The 22,640-nt window shown below is 42.3% G+C and overlaps 1 protein-coding gene across 3 annotated transcripts in view; it reads left to right on the plus strand.

Annotated features, from left to right (window-relative positions):
* Nucleotides 1-22,640, plus strand: part of SIPA1L3 (signal induced proliferation associated 1 like 3) — a 3,185,962-nt gene that overhangs the window by 1,368,621 nt on the left and 1,794,701 nt on the right. For all 3 annotated transcript variants that reach the window (XM_044062280.1, XM_044062270.1, XM_044062288.1), the window contains exon 10: nt 441-677. In XM_044062280.1, coding sequence (XP_043918215.1) covers nt 441-677 — 237 coding nt within the window. The remainder of the gene's footprint in view (nt 1-440; nt 678-22,640) is intronic.

The following is a 22,640-nucleotide window of genomic DNA, read 5'->3' on the forward strand; positions in this document are numbered from 1 at the left end:
AAAATAAAATACCCTCTTTTATGGAGTATCTCAACATTAGCAAGAAAAGTCCTCACTAATTGGAAGAATTAGAGTACTCCTACTATGAAGGAATTTGTTCACCTGGTAACTGAAATCTGTCATCTTGAATTTATCACAATCAAGACAAGAACATCTAGAATCACCTCTTCATATAATATATGGTTGAAATTCAAAGAACTGCTGGATAAATAGACTTTAATAATTAACTAACAACTACTCTTACCACGTTTACTGTTTAAAAAGCTTTGTTTTATTGTAGACACCATTGTAAATACTTATTTTTAGTTTATTATTCTTTTAGATATGCAGATTTGTTGTATAGTATTTCTGTTGTCATATATTAATGTTTTCAATGAGAACAATTGAGAAAAAAATAACTTTTGTCAAAGTTTTTTTTTTTTTTTTGCTTTATCACTTAGGGGATGTACAGAGACTTATGAAATGAACACTGTGGAGCATAAACCTGAACTTGAAAGTTTACCTGCAGGATACAGACCACCATACAGAAGTAGCCCTGCATGGCAGTGGAGTGGCCCAGCTTCTCACAATATGTCTCAGCCACAGAGGTGGTCATCACTGGGACAGGTTCAGTCTCTCACACGTTCTCAGAAGCCATCGGTTTCATATCATGAAACACATTCATTACAAACCAAGAGGTAAATATATTGGAATACAATTGTTAATTACTAAAAATATGTGCCAGGGTACTAACATTTGTGTACCCTCCAGACCATGCAATAATGAAAAGTGCCTTAAACCTCCCAGGATACATCATACTTTGTACATTTCTCACTTTACATGTTTAATGCAGTTTTACTTTTTTTATTATTTTAAAACTTTGGCTGGAATTGCCACTGTGGTTTCTCTTCCGCTTGTAGCTACTTTTCATTTTACGATTAAGCAGTAATGTCCCAATTAACTTGTTGTACGTTAGCAATACTAAGATTTCTCAGTCTGAGTAGTAGGCAACATTGATTGCACCAAAACTATGAATATGGAATGATTGGGCATAAATTTACTGTGCTATTGCTTTCTCTATGGGAAACCTGTAAGTGTGAGCATGATTAGAATTGCAGTCGTAGCTCCTTCCAGTGGTTTGGAAGGTTTTTTTCTTTGTTGTTGTTTTTGGTTGTACATTTGCAGCAATGTTTTCTGTGTGCAGATTAGTGCAGCACACCACCATCTTCAGAGCACTGCGCCCTTATCTTTAGGACCACAATCTAAGCAGTCTTACCACTTGATAAAGTTTTGATCTTAATTCTGACATTGTGCTGTCATCCATCATTTTGCCAGTTTTATGGCAAATCATTTCAGTGCGTGATTTACATAAATCAAATTAACAGTGTAGTTTTGTCATTCCTTTCATTCCTTTGGTTTATCAGTAGGGAAGACGCTTATAGTTCTCTTCCATTCAGATGATCCTTGGAATGTCAAGCCCATACAGATTAAAAGTAGAAAACATAGATGTCTTACAAGGCAAAATTAATGGATGTTTGGTTTGGTTTTGTACTGTGTACACAAACATCATCTCCAGTTTCTGTGTTTCAGACTGCTGTCTCATCTTTTTCCTAGTCTGAGTGAATTAAGAGCTCCGGTGACATTCATAGGAGTTTCCATATCCAGTGGTTAGAGTGAGTCCTTTAGAGTTTATACTTTTAGATCTGAGCAGCAATTAGGAAGAAGCAGATGTCATTGTGTGCCAACTTGATATTGTTTATTTTTTCATAAAAGTATTGCAGTGATAGCATGCAACCTCAACTTTACAAAAAAGCACCTATAACCAGAGGCAGAAGTGAAAGTTAACTGATTGTTTCTAAAATTACTTGGGGTGCTTTGATTATAAATAGACTGGTTTCTGTTGCGTGTTTCTGTTGTGTGCTTTGGTGCATCTCCATTTAGGTTGGCACTTCATAACCGAACAGTGGGTTCCATTAACCAAATATTCCAATGTAGAGTTAGGCATAAGGGAAAGGAGGTAATAAACCATATTGCTAACAGTAAATTTTGCATCTTTGGAAGAAGTGTATTTGTGTATATCAAGTTATGCTGCATTACATTGATGCAGTATATATAAAAGAAAAGATGCTGTCAGAAGTGAAATAAAAAGACCTGTCTTAAGCTTCCTCGTCTGAGTGCTTATGGTTTGGGTTTTGTGGTGTATAAAAGATCTCTTTCATTGGTTTTGCATGTGCTGCATTTAACAAAAAATAAACAAGTGCTTAACGTTTTAATGCTGACAATATTTATTCAAATTCTGGGAAATGAAAATGATTAGTACTGTAACTTGGATTATAATGTTAGCTGTTTTCAGAGGCCGGGTTTGCAGAATTCATGTTAGTGGTGTGTCTGCCAGAACTTTCCCTTATTCACTGAGCAAATAAATTCGTAAAAAAGAGATAGTAGTTGTGTATTTTAGCGTGATATGTGTGTCCTTGTTATGTGTTTTAAAACAGGTATATTTCTGAATAGTTTTAAGACTTTATCTGATGTTGTCCCTTTTCATTATTCCTCACAAATGAGTTTGGATCTGATTTGGCCACATCCAAAAGACTTTGGGTCTAATTCTTGAGCTCCTCCCTCTACCCATAATGCTCTATTCTCCCCCAACTCCTCTGATCGCATTTGCTCCCATCATGGTAACACAGAAGTCTTCATTTTCGAGTGAGTAAGGCTTATTTTTTTGTCTAGTTTCTCTTAAATTCTTCCTAAACCTTTTTTTTGTGCTATTAGGGATTATAATTGCTTCTTCCTCCCTCTGTAGCTGTTGATGGTGTCAGGGTTTTCACTTTCTTTTACTTCTCCTAATATTGTGGCCTCTCCTTTACCTTCTACCGCCTTCTTGGATCAGAAGCTGTACTCTGCAGTGCACTTTGAAACCTGTCTCTCTGGCCCTACCCACCCAACTTTTTCAAACAGAGAAGAAACACTCCAGACCAGGATCCAGAGCGTCTTCCAGGTCTTCGAGGAGTTTGACAGAGGCAGATGTGGATATGATGATGTGGAAATTTCTCATGGCTCAAGTCCAGATGGGGGTCCTGCCAGCTCCATCCCCTCATGGTTCCATGAGTGCACCGGCTAAGCCCATTTTTTTCTTCTCCTGTGATCTGACCAGTGGTTTCAGAGTCCCAGGGTATGAGATCCCCGAGAGGTTCAGTGTCAGATCCAAGAAAAGTCCCCTGTCCAACTCTGACTGTGTCCCTGACCAGTTCTGCTCTGATACCCTCAGTTTAGAGCACGTTTCAGATCCAAGAGGTCAGCTTTGAGTCTAAGGGGTTGGGTTCAGTCTCATCTTTGTCAGATCCTTCCCCTCTCCTTGGAGCATGGACAGCTCTGATCTGATTCTTCCCATGCCACTCTAATCCGGGCGCAGCCTCAACCTTCCTTCCTTCCTCATAGGCTTCAGCTCCAAGGAGGGAGGAGAGATTTCCCATGGTCCATCAGCATTCAAGGTGGCAGAAAGAGCTTTCTATTTGCACAGAGAACCATCCTCTCTTATCCCTGATTCTAACCAGCTCCCCTCATTGGTTCCAAGCTCTGAACCCATCAGACCTTTTCCACAGGGACAGCCAGTTGCAGGAAGTCTCCAAGCAGGTTCCCTAGAGGAATCCCCCCCCCCCATACCTCTCTCGAACATGCCATGGAAGAGGTCCTTCGGAAGAGGATATGTTTGAGGAGACACATAGACTCACCCATGGATTCTTTCATGGAAGACACTGATTTTGATAGGGAGAAGGATCCCCCAGAGTTGGTGTTTCTGAAGGCTATTGATGCTGTACCATCTACGTCTTGTGTGACCCCCCCCCCGCCCAATTGGCGGATGAACTTATCGCCTTTGTTTCCTGCCAGGCTTGGAAGGAACCGGACACTGTTGAACCTATTCCCAAGCACCTGGATAAATTTCTGGTCCCACCTGCTGATAAACCCTACTGGAGGAAGGGAGTTCCAGTTGTTGATATAGTGGTGGCGGTAGCCACCAAGAAGGAGTTAGCTGAACAGAGTTCCTCTGTCCATCCACTGAACAGGGAGTCCAGGGCGACGGACAGATTTGGAAAGCAAATGTATACCTTACCTATATTCGCTCTGAGTTTATTAAACTACCTGGCATACTTTACTCGGCTACAGGTAGATTTGGCGAAGGAACTTTCAAATACCATCTTGGAATCCATGTCTGCAGAGGATCTCAAAAAGATTTCTTTGCAGCTGGCCATTCTGCTGTCCATTTCTAATGCATCAGTGATGCTGATATCCCATGCAGCTGAGGGAGCCTCATGAGCTGCCGGTTCAGGAATAGCCATTAGCAGACCTGCTTGGATAAGGCTTTGCAACTTTGTAGAGTCCTTCAAGATGTCCTTTGTCAGTACCCCTTGTGGTGGCTCTTCCTTGTTTTGGCCATCAGTTAAAGACACGCTCACCCTCAGCGAACAAGAAGGAAAGACTCTGTCTGCCGTAGGAATCAAATTTTCAACCCCTCAATGGACTTTATCTAGAAATCAGCGAGGTTGTAAGAAGATGTGGTTCCGAAAATCTCAGGGACCTTTCCAGGATTCACGCTGGGATAATTCGTCCGGAGGCAGAGGAAGAAATGTCAGTGGAAGACATCATTCTTGAGGCAGAGGGGGTCCGTGGAATCAGGGCTTCAGAAATTCTTTCTCTGATTGGTCCTGTCAGCACTCCTGAAGTGTTGCCTGACTGTCTGCCTCTGGATGCAGCAGGGGCTGTTTCTCTTTGCAGCTAGAAGCTTGGACAGAAATCACAAAAAATTCTTGGGTGCTAAGAATTTTATCCTTACGTTACTCCATACCATTTTCCCTTTCACCTCCTGTCCAAAAAAGGAAGCTTCCAGATGTTCCACCCAGTCAGACAGAAGATGCAGCTCTACAAATTCAAAAGCGGCTCCAGAAGAGAGTCATCCAAGAGATTCCATCCGACTAGATAGGATTCAGAACCTACTCCCGCTTCTTCTTAGTGCCAAAGAAATCAGGGGACCTAAGACCCATTTTGACTGTAAGCAACTTAAACCAGTATGTAAAGAAAATTAAGTTCCAAATGGTCATGGTTCAGTCCATTCTGCTGCTTCTGCGCAAGGATGATTGGATGTGTTCTGTAGATCTCCAGGATGCATGCTATCACATAAAAATGGGCAGGTGATCCAGGAGACATCTACACTTTCGGCTGGGAGACATACCAATTCAGAATATTGCTTTTTGGCTCGCCATAGCCTCCAGGGTGTTTACCAAATGCATAGCAGTAGTAGCAGCTTACTTAAGACTCAAGGGATTCCAGGTGTTTCCATATTTCAGTGACTGGATCCTCACCGCCCCATCCAAGCATCAACTTCTACAAGCCAGGGACTACTTCCTCCAGGTTTCCGACACCTTAGGTATCTTGATAAACCATACCAAGTTAAACCTAGTCCCAGTACAGATCCTGGAATTTAACGGAACCCTCTTGAATACTGCAACTTCAGTAGCGTCCTTACCTCTCCATTGCATCACATCCCTGAGACTTCATGTTCAGGCCATACTATTCCATCCGTCTCTGAGCAGCACAATTAGTACTACATGCTCTTGGATTAATGTCAGCTGCTGTACTTCTAGACCCTCTAGCAAGCTTCTTTATGCGAGTCCTTCCATGGACCTTGGTGATACAGTGGTCCATTCTTTGCCAACTTGTCATTTCCCATAAGGCTCATCGCTATCTGCAAACATCATATTCGCTGGTGGATTCAGTCCAGTAAACTGTTTCTGGGCAAACAGTTTACCTTTCCAACCCCAGACACCACTGTGACCACAGACGCTTCCCAACTGAGGTGGGGGGGGGGCATTTCTTGGGGAAGATGGTCCCAGGCACATGGTCCCCTCTGGAGACCAAGTTGTATAGCGACATCCTAGAGATAACAGTTCTTCTAGAGTTGCAAGCATTTCAGAATGTTGTACTTCTAGGGACTGTTGCAGTTCAAATAGACAACATGTCAGTAGTCTGGTACATCAACAAACAAGGAGGAACTTGATCTTACCCCCTGTGCAGAAAGGCCATGAGGAATTGTGAATTGGCAATCACTTCAGACTGCTTCTCATTGCAGCACACATCCAGGGGAAAACCTCTGAGCTAGCAGACCCAGCAGGTCCATTCTGATGCATCACAAGTAGTTTGTCACTCAGTCAGTGGTGAATATGATCTTCAGCCGCTTGGTCTAGCCTTGCTGCAACCTATTTGCTTTCACCCCATCAACAACAAGTGCACCAGATATTTCGCTCTGATCCCCTCTCCAGGGGTGTCACTGAGGGATGCTTTGATTCACGATTGGCCCCCTGGTCTCCTGTATGCTTATTCCCCTCTTCCTCTGATTACAAAGTTCTTGCAGAAAGCAAGCAGATTAAAGAGTTCAGTCATCCTCATTGCCCTCTTCTGGCATCGACAGGTAGAATTCCCTTTCCTGTGGTCTGACTTAAGATATTCTCCATGGATACTGGAAACCACTCAGGATCTCCTGCCCCATCCATCGAGAATTCAATATCCCAGTCTCCACACCCTCAAACTGACCATGTGGTTTCTCCACTTCCAGTAATAGGCACTCCAGACTTGCTTCCCCAGTTTGTGAGATTGTCTTAGCCTCCCAGAAGGCTTCTACCAGGAAGGTCTGCAGAAGCAAATGGAAAAGATTTTCTGTTTGGGCTTTCAACTGAAATGTTGATCCCTTTTAAGCACCTATTTCGGCCATTCTTTTATTCCTAACAACTCTTTAAAAAATGGGCTAGTTTTTCTACTATTAAGCTTCGGTTGGTGGCGATAATTCATTTCCATTCTGGAAACAAATCCCTTTATCTGGCTTTGTCCAGATTGTGTAAAGCTTTAATGAAGGGAGTTTTTCTGCGCAGACTCCCCAGTAAAAGATTACTCTGCTCCTTGGGACGTTAGTTTGGTTCTTTAGGGTTTAAAAACGAAAACGAAGATCCGTTCAGACAAACAGGAAAGTCTTTAATTAGTACATAAAATCCAACCACGTTGAGCGCTTTCGTCTGCACTAAGCAGACTTCATCAGAATAATGAATCAACAGTGCCTCACATTTTTATACAATTCTATGACTTCAATAATTATTCAATAATTGATAAATTAATTAATTAAAACAATCAAATAAAAACGTTTAATATGCAAATTGAGTTCTCAAACTGGGTTAACCCTTAAATGTTTTATGCTTTATTTAAACCACCAAATAAAGTGCAGCTGTGCTAATAAATACTTAAAAATATATATGTTATCTTTGTGTGTTGTATATATTTTTAGTTGTGTACATTTGAATGTGTGTTTAAAAATTATGTCATTTATATTACAATGTGTATTTCAATATATTTCTTAATAGAAATAGGTGATTTGACATAGTCAAGAAAATGTGTAAAAACTGTATGCATATATTTTAAAAATACATGTAAATAAACTATATTTCAAATCAAGAAACAAGGAAATTTTAATAGTTGTGGTTAATGGGACCACCTTAAATGTAATATAATAATATCATTAATTTCAAGACAATGTATACTCTTAAAATAAAAATAGTCACAATATTAAAGTAATATTATATTGTTGATGATAAATTAATAGTAATAATAAATTTCAATTTTAAAACCTTTAGTATAAATATTAACCAGGTTATATAAAATCATTGAATGCATGTTGAAAAGTTAATAATACAAATAACTTTTTTTAAAAAATAACTTTTTTTAAAAAATTAGATGTATGTTAAATATAAATATCCTAAAAACAGTTCTCCCTTGGCCCAATAAATCGTGTGTTGTTAAATATATACAAGCATCAAACTGAGGCAGCTTTGTCAATTAATATAGCTTTTATATTAATATATTCATTGAGACCTGGATAATAATTTGACTTTAGTCTCAACTGCCACTTTATCTCTCTTTGTAGTAGGGTGTTCTTAAAATCACCTCCCCTAGTGTCTGTTTTTATTAATTCTAAAATTGCAAACTTAAAATCTGTAAAACCTTCACAAAGTACAGAATGTTTGTAGAGGGCACTAGTCTCCTTCTTCACCTTGATATCATTTGTGTGTTCATAAATTCTCTCTCTAAGTGCCCTCTCGGTTTTACCCACATAGAAGGAGGTGCATTTAGTACATGTAGCTAAATAAACTAACATCCTACTACGACAATTGCCTTTACAGAATGAAACCTTGCTGTTAAGACCATTTTTGAGAATTATATCTTCCACCTGGTTAATGTGTATACATTGTCTGCAACTTCCACACCTTGTTGTTCCCTTCTTTGTATTCTTATCAAATGAAATTTTACCTCTTTCAAACAATCTTTTAAAATTCATGCCCATCTTGTATGTCAGTATGGGTTTGTTTCCAACAACCTCATAAATTTCTTTGTTGGTTTTCATTATAGACCAATTGTTTTCCAAAATTTTGGTAAAACAATCTGAAAACTCATTGTACTCAACAATGCATGCCCCCGAAAAATCCTTTGTACTGTCCCTTTTATGTTCATTATATGTCAACTTTTGACCTAACAGGGGTTTATACTTGATCCCCCACCCTAAATAAACTTCATCCAAAGTTTCACCTACTAAATCTCTGGGATATCCTCTTTCTAAAAATTTTTCCATTAAAAATACAAACTCATTCAGTAAATCTTTACGTTCTGAGGTCATCCTTGCAATTCTAACAGCCTGTCCCTTGATTATACTTTTCTTTTGGTGAAACGGGTGTAGGCTGTTGAAGTGAAGGTAACTGTTACACCAGGTATTTTTTCGGAAAATATTGGACTTAAAACCTTTTACTTTTTTACTAAGGGTAATGTCCAAATAATTTATACTGTAATTCTGTACTTCATAGGTAAAGGACAAAAAATTGGTAGTTTCATTAATATATTTCATAAATTTCTCTAATTCATTTTCATGGTCATCTTCCCAAACAAGGAAGATATCGTCCAAAAACCTGAGGTAGATTTTAATATTTTTCTTGAAGTTACTAGGGAAAATGTATTTCTCCTCCCAACCAAGGAGAACAAGATTAGCATATATGGGGGGCACATGCTGCCCCCATAGCTACCCCCATCACTTGTCTATAATGTTCTCCCTGGAACAAAATGAAATTGTTATCCAGAACAACTTCTGTCAACTCTAATATCAATAATTTGGTGTCAGTTGGAGCCTCAAGGTATTTATGGACGCTATTCTCAAAATAATCAAACCCGTATCTCTAGGAATACATGTAAAAAGGTCCTTGACATCTATAGTGACCAGCTTACAAGTTTCAGACCACAAATGTTCATTAATTTTACCCAGAAAATCCCAAGAATCCTGGACTAAATGTTCTTGCTTATTGACAATATCCTTTAATGTTTGGACAATAAACACTGCCAGTGGGTGGGTCTTCAAATTCTTTGCTGAAACTATGGGATGAAAAGGAGGTTCCAAAATATTTTTGTGTATCTTGGGTATTCCAAAAAATTGGGGTATGCGTGGATACTTTTGTTTTAAAAAATTATAACTCCCAATTTCTATTCTGTTTTCTATGAGGTACTCTTCCAACAGAGAGTCTATCCCTTTGTAAGCTATTTGAACTTCATTGTATGAAACCGTAGTATAGGTTTCCTTATCATTCAACAAAGCAGTTAACACGTCATTATATGCTTCCTGATGAAAAATAACAACTCCCCCACCTTTATCTGGTTGCATAAATCTTAAGTTCACCTTTTCCCTTAAGGAATCAAGGAGTTTTCTTTCATCTTCATTTAAATTGTTAGTTATAGTCCCTCCTTTGAATTTTCCATATGTTTCGTATATTTCATTAGTTACTATGGTTTCAAAAATATTAATAACCGGATGTAGTGAGGGATTATAAATACTCCTCCTAGTTAAATTTGGAGGAATAAAAGATGTATCCCTCTCTGTGATGTCCCCTTGTGTGTTGTTGTTGAGAAGTTTTCTTTGGTTAATTATTCCCAAATTCAATTTTCTAAGATATAACTTCAATTCCAACAATATATTTGCTAAATCACCACGGGACGACCTGACAAATTTGAAACCCCTTGAAAACAGTTCAAAATGTAGTTTTTCTAATTTCAAACTGGTGTAGTTGTGTATCTTAAAACCTTTATATTGAAAGGTAATCCCATTACTTTCTTGTCTAATTACATCTGTCTCCCTCTCCTTCCCCTGTTTTTCCATGCAAAATCGCTCCCACCCATGTATTCTTGTGGGCCTGGATCGGAGGGGATCCGTTGTTTGCTGGCTAGTCTTTCTGATCTTTGAGGCCCTAAAAAAGTTTCTGTTGGTTCGTGAAAGGAATCTAATTCATCTAAATAACCATTTCTTCTCTCAATAAATTTTCCTTGTTCAAATCTGTCATGAAATTCCACCCTCTTGGTTCTCCCAACTTCGTTCTGATTAAGGGTGGTCCTGTCATTCTTGTTCACCTGATTTCCTGTGTTCTGTGTTTTTCCATACTTTTTGAAAAGGGAGAGGATAACTTTTGCCTTTCTTGTATTGTTCTCTCTTAATAATTTACTCTGCTTCCTTTCATAGACCTTTTCAACTTTACTTTCTATTCTTTTCAAAATTTTAAAATACAAACTCTCATATTCTTCAAATAGTAAATCATTCACTATTTCATTTTGAACACGGTTCACCTCATTCAAAATTTTCTTAAGCTGCACTTCATTATACTTAATAAGTTTGGATATTAAAGCAAAACCACAGTCATCAAAAAAGGAATAAAATTCTGCCAAAATATTTTCTGTGTAATTGATACCAAATGGGTATTTATAAAACCTTAGTCCCTGAGGGACTACCTTTTTAACTAAACATTGGTGTAAATAATTATTGTCTATTTGTAGACATTTATATTTGTATAGCATTTTTTCAAACTCAAACATCTTTTCTTGCAATGTCACTTCTTTATGCTTAAAAACATTTCCTTTGAATTGTTGCAACCCTTCACGGTTAGAGTTCAAAGACTTATCGAACACATATGCCTTATCTAAAATGTCTTTGTAACTTGTAGAATAACTTTCTGTAGCCCCCACGGGCTGCCGTGGCATATTGGAATGAGATGCCGCTGTTTCTACTATATGCGCATTGATGTTTACAGTACCTTTAGGATTTGATGTTTTGCTTAACTGAGAATGTCCTCTGTTGTCTGTCGGCGATCTTCCATTGTCGCTCGACTGTATTACATCCTTCTCAAAGGTACTTCTCTTGCTTTGCGGTTCCACCCCGTCGTTTCTATTCATTCCACTATGACTCCCTTGAACCGAGCGTGGAGATGACGTCACCGGGTGCGCAGAAGTGTTTGCAACGGCATTCTCGCCTTGTCTCGCTCTTCCTACAAGGTCTTCCTGTGAGAAAAGTTCAATGAGTTTTGTGAGATCCCCACGCAGTGTGGATATGGTCCTACATCCATCCCTCTTGGATTTGAGCTCTAAGCCTATCAGGCCTGCTCCATAGGGACAGCTGGTACCATCTAGCATCCAGTCAGTTCCACTGAGGATCTTCCCCTTTCCAGATGCCTCTCCAGACCATTCATGCAAAAGAACATGCAAAAGACGACCCACAGACTCCTGTTTGGAGTCCGTCACTGAGGATACTGACTTCAGTGAAGGGGAAGGGTCCCCCAGATCTCCACCAGATGACGTTTCATTTGGAGACTTCCTAGAAATCCATAAACAAAAACGTGGATGGTCTTCAGGTAACCCTTCCCCAGAGGAGTCAGTTTTTCTAGAAACCTTTTTTGGTTCTAGCCCTTCTATGTCTTGGGTGACTCCCACCAGACACAGTAGAAACTGAACTCTATTGAGCCAAAAGGGCCTTACAGAAACAGATGCTTGGTGCCAGAGCCATGGGCTCAAGCTCAATGCCAAGAAATGTATTGTTATCCCCTTTGGGAAAAAAACATGTATCCATGAATTACCATATAGGTAGCAGTACACTAAACACAGAAAATGTGATAAGAGACTTAGGGACACAGGTGGACAGTGGTCTCACCTTCGATAACCACATCGCCACAACAGTCAGGAAATCCTTCTATGTGGCACACCTCATCACGAAGGGCTTTTCATCCAGAAAAAAGGAGGTCATTGTCCCACTGTACTCTTCCCTCATTAGACCCATTATAGAATACAATGCCCCATTTGGTATGTACCTCTCAAGACATCTGCCACAACTGGAAATACCTCACTAAAAGAATCACAGGCCTAAAGCAGATGCCCTACGCTGGCCGCCTTAAAAAACTCCAGCTATACTCTGTCGCATATCGTCTACTCAGAGGCAGTCTCTGCTTAACATACAAGGCCATGTCAAACCCAGAGCTGTTGGACATGCTACACTTAAAGAAATCCCAATCCCTCAGAGCTACACGCTCCAGGGATCTAAACCTTGTTATCACAATAAACAAAACATGCTGGAGGGATAGGTTCCTGACCCAGAGACTCCTCAGACTCTGGAATAGATTGCCCATACATGTCAAGCAGAGTGCCTCTTTGGACCTCTTCAAGAGGAACCTTGACGATTGGATGGGAGAAAGGAAATTCACCCCAGGGATCACGTCAGTCGCCCTGCTAGACAGGGGTCCAGGAAAATAAATAATGTGGGAAGAAATAGCCAGGGAATTGTTATGGCTAGGCTTGTATAGGCCCTAGGGCTGATAGCCTAGTACCAACCTATGAACCAATTCCCTGATGTCCAGATACAATTTTGCCAACCCCAAAGGACAGACCTCATTGGAGCAAAGGAATCCCTGTTAATGCCATGGCTATGGCAGCATTCATGAAAAAGGAGCTAGTGGAACATAGTCCCTCTGTCCATCCCCCCCAGTGGAGAGTCCAGGGCCTTGGACAGGTTTGGAAAGTGCATATTTGGTTCAACGACCTTTGCCTTGAGGTCCCTGAATTATTTACCACACTTCAGAAGATGACAGAGGGATTTGACCAAGGAACTCTCTAAATCCCACTCGGAGTTGATGTCTGTAGAAGACTCCAGGAGGTCCTCTTCACAGCTGGCCATGCTTGTCTTCATTTCAGATGAGTCAATGAGTTAGTATCCCATGCTGCAAAGAGTACCTCGTAGGTGGCTGGTTCAGATATAGCTGTTAGGAGACATACTTGGATGTGGTTATGCGACTTTGTGGAGCCTTTCTAGTCTTCTTTCATCAGTGCTCCTTTTGATGGAACATCTCTGACGTTCTTCATGTTTCACTGTTGCAGTCATTACATTTGGGTAATCTGCTGGCAGGTTGCCTCAGTCAGCCTGAATAACAAAGTCTTGGCTCCTGCGTCGGTTGCTGTCTCCTCTTCCATGACATCAGGTCGTCAGGGGTATAAAACATGCAGCTGACGCCATTTTATTCAGTCTTTCTTCCATGTGGTGCCCGAAGCAGAAGCAGTTTGCAAGTGCTGGTCGGCCGACTCCTGAAATTTTCGCATTCCAGTTTCAGAACCGAAGTCTTCAAACTAAAGCTAAGTACCCCATTGGGGAAACTTTTTCTTGCTCCTTACCGATGTCAGTAAAAGTTAATAATTGCATTACTTGTGGAAAGCAAATACCTCATAAGAATTTTCATTTGTATTGTATTCCTTGCCTAGGCCCAGATCACGTGCCTTGCTGTCGGTTTTATGCTAGATTTAACCAACGCACTATTAAGCGTCTGTATATTTTTGCTTCTAAATATTTTGGTTCAAGATTTAATTATCCTGAAATGTCGACGGTTAGCAATTCGACTACCGGAGATCACAAAATACACAAAGAAAAAACAGACACAGACTGTCGAGGTCCAAAACCGATGAAGCTTCTCCTAAGCCAGTCGCCGTTTGCCGGTACTCAGTGAGGCGCTTTCACAGCCCCTGATACTTACTACTTTTTAGTCGCAGGCCTCTACTGAGACCCATTCGGAGTCTGCCGCGAGATTCTCAGAGTATTGAACCTGTGGATGTCTCTCCCTTGGATGGGTCCAGAGTCGCTGAGCAGGCACTGGCTTCTGAGGGTGTTTTCAGGACTCAACATTATTATATTAAACCGATGCCAGCCTCAAAAACAAGGTCAAAAACATCTTCTCTGTCTAAAAAAACGACGCATGAGCCACGTGCTCAGGCCCCTATGCCTAAAAAACAGATGATCAAAATGGCTGAGGATTTAATTACCTTGATCAGGGGTTCCCAACCCTCCTGCTAAGAGGCCTAGGCAAGGCACTGATTATGAATCTTCAGATCACGTTTCCATTTCTTCTGATCAGGAATTTTGTATTCCACCCTATGAGGATTCTGATGCAGAGGAATCCATCCCATCTGCATCCCCTCCTGAGGATTACTCTTTTGGAGAGGCTTTGCATACTTTAAGGGAACATTTTCACTGGAAGAGTCAGGACTTCTCTGAATCAAAAAAGAGGCTTAGGGCTTTCCTTCTTCTTCCTCAGCATAGGCCGTTGGCAATATCTCCTGTATTAGACATTGTTGATGATGTGTTTTCGGAATCAAGCATGGCTCCTGATTCCCTGCCTCCGGCTCCAAGTAAGTCAGACAGATATTACAGGGATGTCCTTCAAGGATGCATCTGCAGTCCTTACATATGGGTTGTCCTGCCTCAGGCAGCCCTTCGGTCTGCCGGATTCCAAAGTCTGGGTCCGGCGTCGGCTGATGTCGCCCTTCTGCCCGACGTCATTGCGCCTGGGGTATAAAAGCGTCAGCCGACGCCATGTTCCCCAGTCTTTCTTGCCGCGAGGCGCCCGAAGCAGAAGCAGTTCGCAAGTGCTGGTCGGCCAGCTCCTGTGATTTCAGCTACCGAAGACTTCAAAAAAAGCTAAGTACCCCGTTGGGGACTCTTTCTTGCCTCAGCCGATGTCAGATCAAACGGTTAAAGTTAATAATTGTTTATCTTGTGGGAAACAAATACCTCATAAGGATTTCCACTCTTACTGCTTACCCTGCCTAGGCCCAGACCACGACGTCTCGGCCTGTTCAGCCTGTGCTTCCTTCAATAAACGCACTCTTAGGCGTCGGGCAGAGTTTGCAGAGGAATTTTTTGTGGGCAATTTTTGTTATATAATGCCGTCGGAGCATCCGACAGCACATTTACCCAAAAAACGAAAGGATAAGGACCGACACATGCGGTCCGCGGTTTTGGCTGACTCCACGCCTAGGCCTACCACGAGTGTCTCGGTCTCTTCTGAAGCCGAATCTCTACCGCTTCAGACCGACGACACCGCACAACCGGTAACTTCGGTACCGGAGGCCATTCCTGAGTCGGTCATAGAATTTTCGACTGAAACCGATGCTCAAGAAATATCCGACACCATTTCTGTTGATAAATCTACCCCAGCACGTGAGGCAGCCAGGCCTCCTGTAGCCATGTCCATTAAGGCCTTTACACGGGCTAAAGCTGCTAAACAGCCAAAATCTCTCCCTCCCAAGGCTATTCCTCAGGGATCCACTACCAGTTCACAAATCTTAACCTTGGCTGAGGACCTTATTTCCTTAATCAGGGGCTCTCAGCCACATCCAGACAGGGGCTCTCAACCTCCTCCAGGCAAAAGGCCCAAGGTTGAGCAGACAGATCCCCAGTCTTCGGATGAGGCCTCAGATGACTCTGTCCTTTCGGACTACCAGGAGGAGGCCCTTCCCGCCTACGAGGATTCTGATGCAGAGGAATCTATTCCCTCGGCCTCCCCACCCGAAGAGTTTTCCTTTGGGGAGACCCTTCACTCCATGAGAGAGCATTTCAAATGGCAAGGCCAGGAATTCTCTGATTCCAGAAAGAGGTTAAGGACCTTTTTACATTTTTTTCAGCATAGACCTTTGGCTATCCCTCCTGTTTTGAATGTTATAGAAGATGTGTACTCTGAGTCTTGTATTTCCCTGACTCCCTTCCTCCGGCCCCTGTCAAACCTGACAGGTACTATAGGGTCCCAGACTCACATCTATACCTTTACAAGGGCCACTCTGCTGACCCAGAAACTATTTCCCAGGGCCCTAAAGGGGTTACAACTACCACTGCCAAGAATCCACTTCCTTCTGAAAGGGAATCCAGGGCTTTAGAGAGATGGGGTAAAAAAGTGTATACTTCTTCCACTCTTTCTATGAGAGCATTAAATTGTCAATTCCATATGATACAGTATCAAGAGTATCTGTTAGATGAATTGCATAAAAAACTATCCTCACCTGAACCCCTAGACCGCAAGGCCCTTCAGGATCTGGTGCATAACTCTCAACAGGTTAGCAACCATTTCTTACAGTGTGGTTATGATGCATTGGAAGCTTCATGTAGGTCAGCAATGACAGGTGCAGTTATACGTAGACATGCTTGGCTGAAGGAACAAACACTGCCACATCATGTTAAAGCAAAGCTTCTGGATGCTCCACTGGAAAAACAAAAGTTATTTGGTTCCACGACTCAAGAGGTCTTAAAGAAATTTGAAGAAAAGGCTAAATCAGTTCAAACAGTCAAAGATTTTCTCCAGGTCCAACCACCAAGATTCAGCAGAAATTGGCCTTCTAAGAATTGGTCCTTTCCGGACACAGACAGATTTCAAAGAGGAAAAAACAGGCGTGGCAGAGGTAGAGGGCAAGCTCGAGGCTCCTACAGAGGACGTCAATGGCAGCCTCCTACCCAAAGAGGTAGTGCAGGACCTACTTCTACTGCACAAGGACAAACCCAATGACTTGACTTTGACTCCGCCAACCAGGGCTCAATTGGAAGCACCTTTGGGCGGAAAGCTATCTTTATTCTCAGAAAATTGGCACAGTATTACAATGGACAAATGGATACTGCAAATAATAGACAAAGGATACAGATTCCATTTTCATACATTACCAAAAAGACAAGGCATGCCAAATCTGCCACCGAATCAAAGGTCAGAGGCTTTCAAGCAAATTTCCAACCTACTACAAATGAAGGCAATAGAAAAGGTTCCATACACAGAACAAGGCCAATGATTTTATTCCAGACTATTCCTTGTTCCAAGAAAAGAAAAGCAATGGAGGCCTATTCTAGACTTGTCCGCACTGAATACTTATCTCATCGTGCCAAAATTCAAAATGCTGACCTTACAGCAGCTCCTTCCCATGCTGGGCAAGGGGTCCTGGCTGGTAACTCTAGACCTCAAGGAGGCATACCTGCATGTCCCTATCAGACAAAGTTGCAGAAGACACCTCAGATTTCTTGCAGGTTCAGAGCATTATCAATTTTCAGCATTGCCCTGTGGCTTATCTACTGCGCCCAGAGTATTCACGAAATGCCTGGCATCAGTAATTGCACATTGCAGACTTCAGGGGATTCAAATATACCCATACCTGGACGACTGCCTTATACAAGCGGACAGCCAACAAACATTGTTAAACCACTTGAGCTATGCCATCCGCCTACTACAGGCCTTGGGATACACAGTCAACTTTCAGAAATCAAGACTTATTCCATCCCAAAGAATAATTTTTCTGGGTGCAAAGCTGGATACAAACACCCAAATGGCTTTCCTCACAGAAGAAAAACAAGAACAATTACCGGATTATTTCAAAAATCTGGCAACACAAACCCAGCTGACTGCAAGGAAAATCCTGCAGGCCCTGGGTTTCATGGCATCTTGCATTCTGCTGATTCCACAAGCAAGGCTGCATATGAGGAAACTGCAATGGTACCTAAGGAGTCTATGGTCTCAGCACAGTCACAGCCTAGAAGCCTTGATCCCTCTCATTCCATGCCTTCAAAAGGAATTTCTGTGGTGGGCACAAGCAAGTCAGTCAAACATGGGCCTTCCTTTCAGCAAGCCTCATATCAGCCAAACCATTACAACAGACGCCTCAGACCATGGATGGGGAGCGCACATGAAGGGCAGATGTATTCAGGGGCAGTGGACTCAAAAGGAATTGTGCCTGCACATCAACCAAAAGGAAATGCTGGCAGTGATACATTCAATCGAGGCCTTCAAACATTTCCTGCATCAAGGTCACCTGCTAATAAAGACAGACAATACCACAGTTATGTGGTACATAAACAAGCAGGGAGGTACCCATTCCTACCCTCTTTGCAGGCTGGCAATGAATCTTTGGGATCTTTCCCTAAAACTCAATATACAACTGCATTCCCAGTTCGTACCAGGAAAAGAAAATGTACTGGCGGACAGCCTAAGCAGAAACACCATGGATCCACACGAATGGATGTTGCATCCAGACATTTTTCTTCAGATAACACAATCTTGGGGAAGGCCGGGCATAGATCTTTTTGCCTCCTCCCACAACCATCACCTGAAGAAATTCTGCACAAGGACATACCATCCTCAAGCATGGAAGGTGGACGCCCTATCCTTCAGCTGGAATGCTCTAACAGTATATGCATTCCCACCTCTTCCGTTAATGAACAAGGTCTTACTGAAGATCAGGACAGAACAACCAAAAGTGATTCTGATAGCTCCAGACTGGCCAAGACAACACTGGTACCCACTGTTAAAGAGCATGACACACACAAACCCGTGGCCTCTACCACAATGGCCACTTCTTCTGACACAGCACAACTACAAAACTCTGCACTCCAGCCTGAAAACCTTGCAACTGACAGCCTGGAAAATACCTTGACTCCTCACCAGGATAAACTATCCAAGAGGGTAAAGGATATCATCTTGAAGCTCGTGGCCTTCCACAAGAAAGGCATATTCAGCAAAATGGAAAAGATTTCGAACCTGGAGCACCGCACAGGGTCAGGATCCGACAGTGATGAGCATCCCACATATCCTTGAATACTTGGCTGAAATGCTCCATAATGGCCTTTCTTACTCATCCATAAAAATTCATGCTTCAGCTATTTCAGCAGAGTACAACACTGATCCACCTGTATTTTCTCATCCTCTGCTGAGGCAGTTTCTAAGAGGGATAAAAAACATCAACCCTCCAAGGACACCACCAGTGCGTACATGGGACCTTAACTTCATGTTGGAAAAATTAACGCTACCCCCATTTGAACCGGCAGCATCTTCAGAACTACAATTCCTGTCTTGGAAGACTGCCTTCCTTCTGGCCATAACCTCAGCAAGAAGAGTATCTGAGTTACAGGCCCTCATGGCAGTACAACCATTTCTCATTTTCCATAAGGACAGAGTTTCTTTGAGAACCAACCCTTCATTCATGCCAAAGGTGGTATCCAGGGTCTCACTGAACCAAGCTATCCACCTGCCTACTTTCTTTCCAAACCCACAAAATAAAGGAGAGAAACTTCTGCATACCCTGGACATTCACAGACAGTTGCATTACTACTTGGACAGAACTAAGACTTACAGAAAAACTGACCAACTGTTTGTAGCATACGCTGCTGGTGTACAAGGAAGAGCAATTTCCAAACAAACAGTTTCAAAATGGATAGGAAATTGCATTCGATTCTGTTACTCTTTTCATGGAAAAGACGTGCCAGCTACCATCAGAACTCATTCCACCAGAGCAACAGCCACCTCCACAGCCTTCTTAAGAGGGGTGGCTACAAAGGACATTTTAGAAGCTGCTACATGGAGCTCTGTGCATACATTTTCCAAGCATTACAACCTGCCTTTATATTCCAGATCCAGAGCAGGCTTTGCTACGGCAGTCCTGCAGGGCATGTTAGCTACACCATCCTGTTCTTAGGTCCTACCACCCCCAGCTTGGCTATGGTATTCTACCCATATGTAAGGACTGCAGATGCATCCTTGAAGGACATAGTACAGTTTTGTACCTACCATAAATGTAGATGTCCGATATGTATGCATCTGCAGTCAGGTTTTCCCTCCCTCCTACCCCTCTGTGGTATTCTTTGGGTACCTATCCCTCTTTTTAGCTAGCTGGAGTTATCTTTTATTGTGTATTTGTTGTTTATTGGTTTGCATGATTGGAATTTATTCATTTATCCAAAATTTAGCCTTCTTTAGAGGGCACCTGGCATCTGGGGCAAGAAAAACTGAGGAACATGGCGTTGGCTGACGCTTTTATACCCCAGGCACAATGACGTCCAGCAGAAGGGCGACATCAGCCGACGCCGGACCCAGACTTTGGAATCCGGCCGACCGAAGGGCTGCCTGAGGCAGGACAACCCATATGTAAGGACTGCAGATGCATACCTATCGGACATCTACATTTATGGTAGGTACAAAACTGTACTTTCCTGACTTACACAAATTTCTATTAAAAAAAAACAGAGTACCCGCAAACTACAACATAGGAGGTAATCCCCAGAAATCTGAAGAAGAAATAAGGGATCTAGGGACCCAAGTAGATAGTCAGCTTTCCTTTGATAACCATGTTGCCAAAGTGGTTAGAAAATCCTTCTGTGTGACCCATCTGATCACGAAAGGGTTCGCATCAAGATCTAAGGATGTAATGGTGCCCCTCTACTCTTCCCTCATCAGACCCATTATTGAGTACAATGCACCAATTGGAATGTACCTGGCTAGACATCTCCAGCAGCTGGAGAGACCACAAAGGTACCTAACCAAGAGGATTATTGGACTCAAACAGTTGCCCTATGCAGCACAATTGAAAAAGCTAAGACTGTTCTCTGTTGCATACCGCTTTCTCAGAGGCAATCTCTAACGTACAGAGCCATGTCCAACCCAGAATTGTTGAACATGCTCCATCTTAGCAAAACCAAATCTACTTGAGCTACACGCTCTAGGGATATAAACCTCAACAAAACAATGAATAGAACATGATGGAGGGATAGATTCCCTTTGCAGAGACTTCCCGTACTATGGAACAGGGTCCCGATCTACATAAGACAGAGCCCCTCACTATCACTCTTCAAGAGGAACCTTGATGAGTGGATGGGTAACAGAAAGTTCACACCGGGGATCACACAAACAGCACTACTAGATAGGGGCCAAGGGTACTAGCTGCTAGTACAAGGGTCTAGGGAGCTACTAAAGGGGCGGTGAATACCACACAACGTGGCTGGGCTAATATATGCCTTCGGGCAGATAGCCCAGTACCAACCTGTGAACCTATAAAAATCCTGCTGCTGATCCTGAGACTATTTCTCAGGGTCCCAAGGGTGTAAAGGCCGCTGCAGCCAAAAATCCTACCCCCTCTGACAGAGATTCCAGGGTGCTGGATAAATGGGGAAAGAAGGTTTATACGTCTGCAACCTTGGCAATCAGGGCCTTAAACTGCCAGTTTCATATGCTTAAATATCAGCAGCATGTTATGGGCTTACTGAAACAGAAAATGATGTTGATTTCTGATTGTGTAGAAACTAAAGAGTTGCAGGAATTATTTCATTCAGCAGAACAGGTTGGAAAGCATACTTTGCAATGTGGTTTTGATTCCTTGGAGGCCTCTTGTAGGGCCGCCGTTACTGGATCTGTGATTAGAAGGCATGCCTGGCTCAAGGAGCAAAATCTGCCTGATCATGTTAAAGCTAAATTATTGGATGCCCCTTTGCTGCATGATACTCTGTTTGGTAATAAGGCAGAAGAGGTTTTAAAGAAAATAGAAGACAAAGCTAAATCTATGCAAACTGTAAAGGATTTCTTGCAAGTGCAGCCACCCAGGTTCAGTAGACACTGGCCTACTAAAAATTGGTCCTTTCCTGTTTCCAACAGAGCCACTCAAGGCAAATCCAGGCGCTCAAAAGGCTCCAGATACCAATCACGGGGTTCTTACAGGTCAAAGCAGTGGGGTGTCTCCACCTCCAAAACTGGAGGAAACAAAGCACAACCCTACAGTAAGCAGTCTCAATGACTTTCCTCTGCCATCATCTAGCACTTACCTTTTGGTAACCCCCTTGGGGGGGGGGGGGACTAGCACTTCATGCTCAAAATTGGCTGTTAATTACCCAGAACAAGTGGGTATTAAACATAGTATCCCAGGGGTACAGATGTCATTTCCATACTTTGCCAATTCCAAACGGATGGCTGGATCTGCCACAAAACCAGTGGGCAGAGGCCCAGATACAAGTCATGTCCCTCATGGATATGGGGGCTATTCAGCCGGTACCAGAAAAGGAAAAAGGACAAGGTTTTTATTCAAGACTTTTCCTGGTACCCAGAAAAGACAATTCATGGCGTCCAATACTGGACTTATCGATTTTGAACACGTTCCTGGACATTCCAAAATTTAAAATGCTGACTTTACAACAGCTACTGCCTAAGCTAGGCAGGAATGCTTGGTTAGTAACTCTAGACTTAAGAGGCATACCTGCATATCCCATTAATGGAATCATGCAGAAGATACCTCCGCTTCAAAGCAGGTTTTTTGCATTACCAATTCTCTGCACTGCCCTTTGGCTTATCTACTGCACCCAGAGTCTTTACAGTGCCTGGCACCAGTAATTGCATTCTGCAGGCAAAGAAGCATACAAATTTATCCTTATCTGGACAACTGTCTCATTCAAGCAGAGGACAATGGCACTCTTCTTCAACATCTGTCATTTGTAAAAAGGCTTCTGGCATGCCTAGAGTACACCATAAACGAAAAGAAATCACAACTGGTACCCTCTCAAATAATTACATTCCTGGGTGCAAGCTTGAATACAACTGCCCAGATGGCTTACCTTACGCCAGACAAACAAAGGCAGCTGACAACATACTTCAAAGAAATGGCAACAAAAACCCAGTTATCTGCAAGACAAATTCTGCAGGATTTGGGGTTCATGGCGTCCT

Source organism: Protopterus annectens, chromosome 1.part0 (assembly GCF_019279795.1).
Source record: "Protopterus annectens isolate FY-2018-M chromosome 1.part0, PAN1.0, whole genome shotgun sequence".
Classification (NCBI taxonomy): Eukaryota; Metazoa; Chordata; order Ceratodontiformes; family Protopteridae; genus Protopterus; species Protopterus annectens.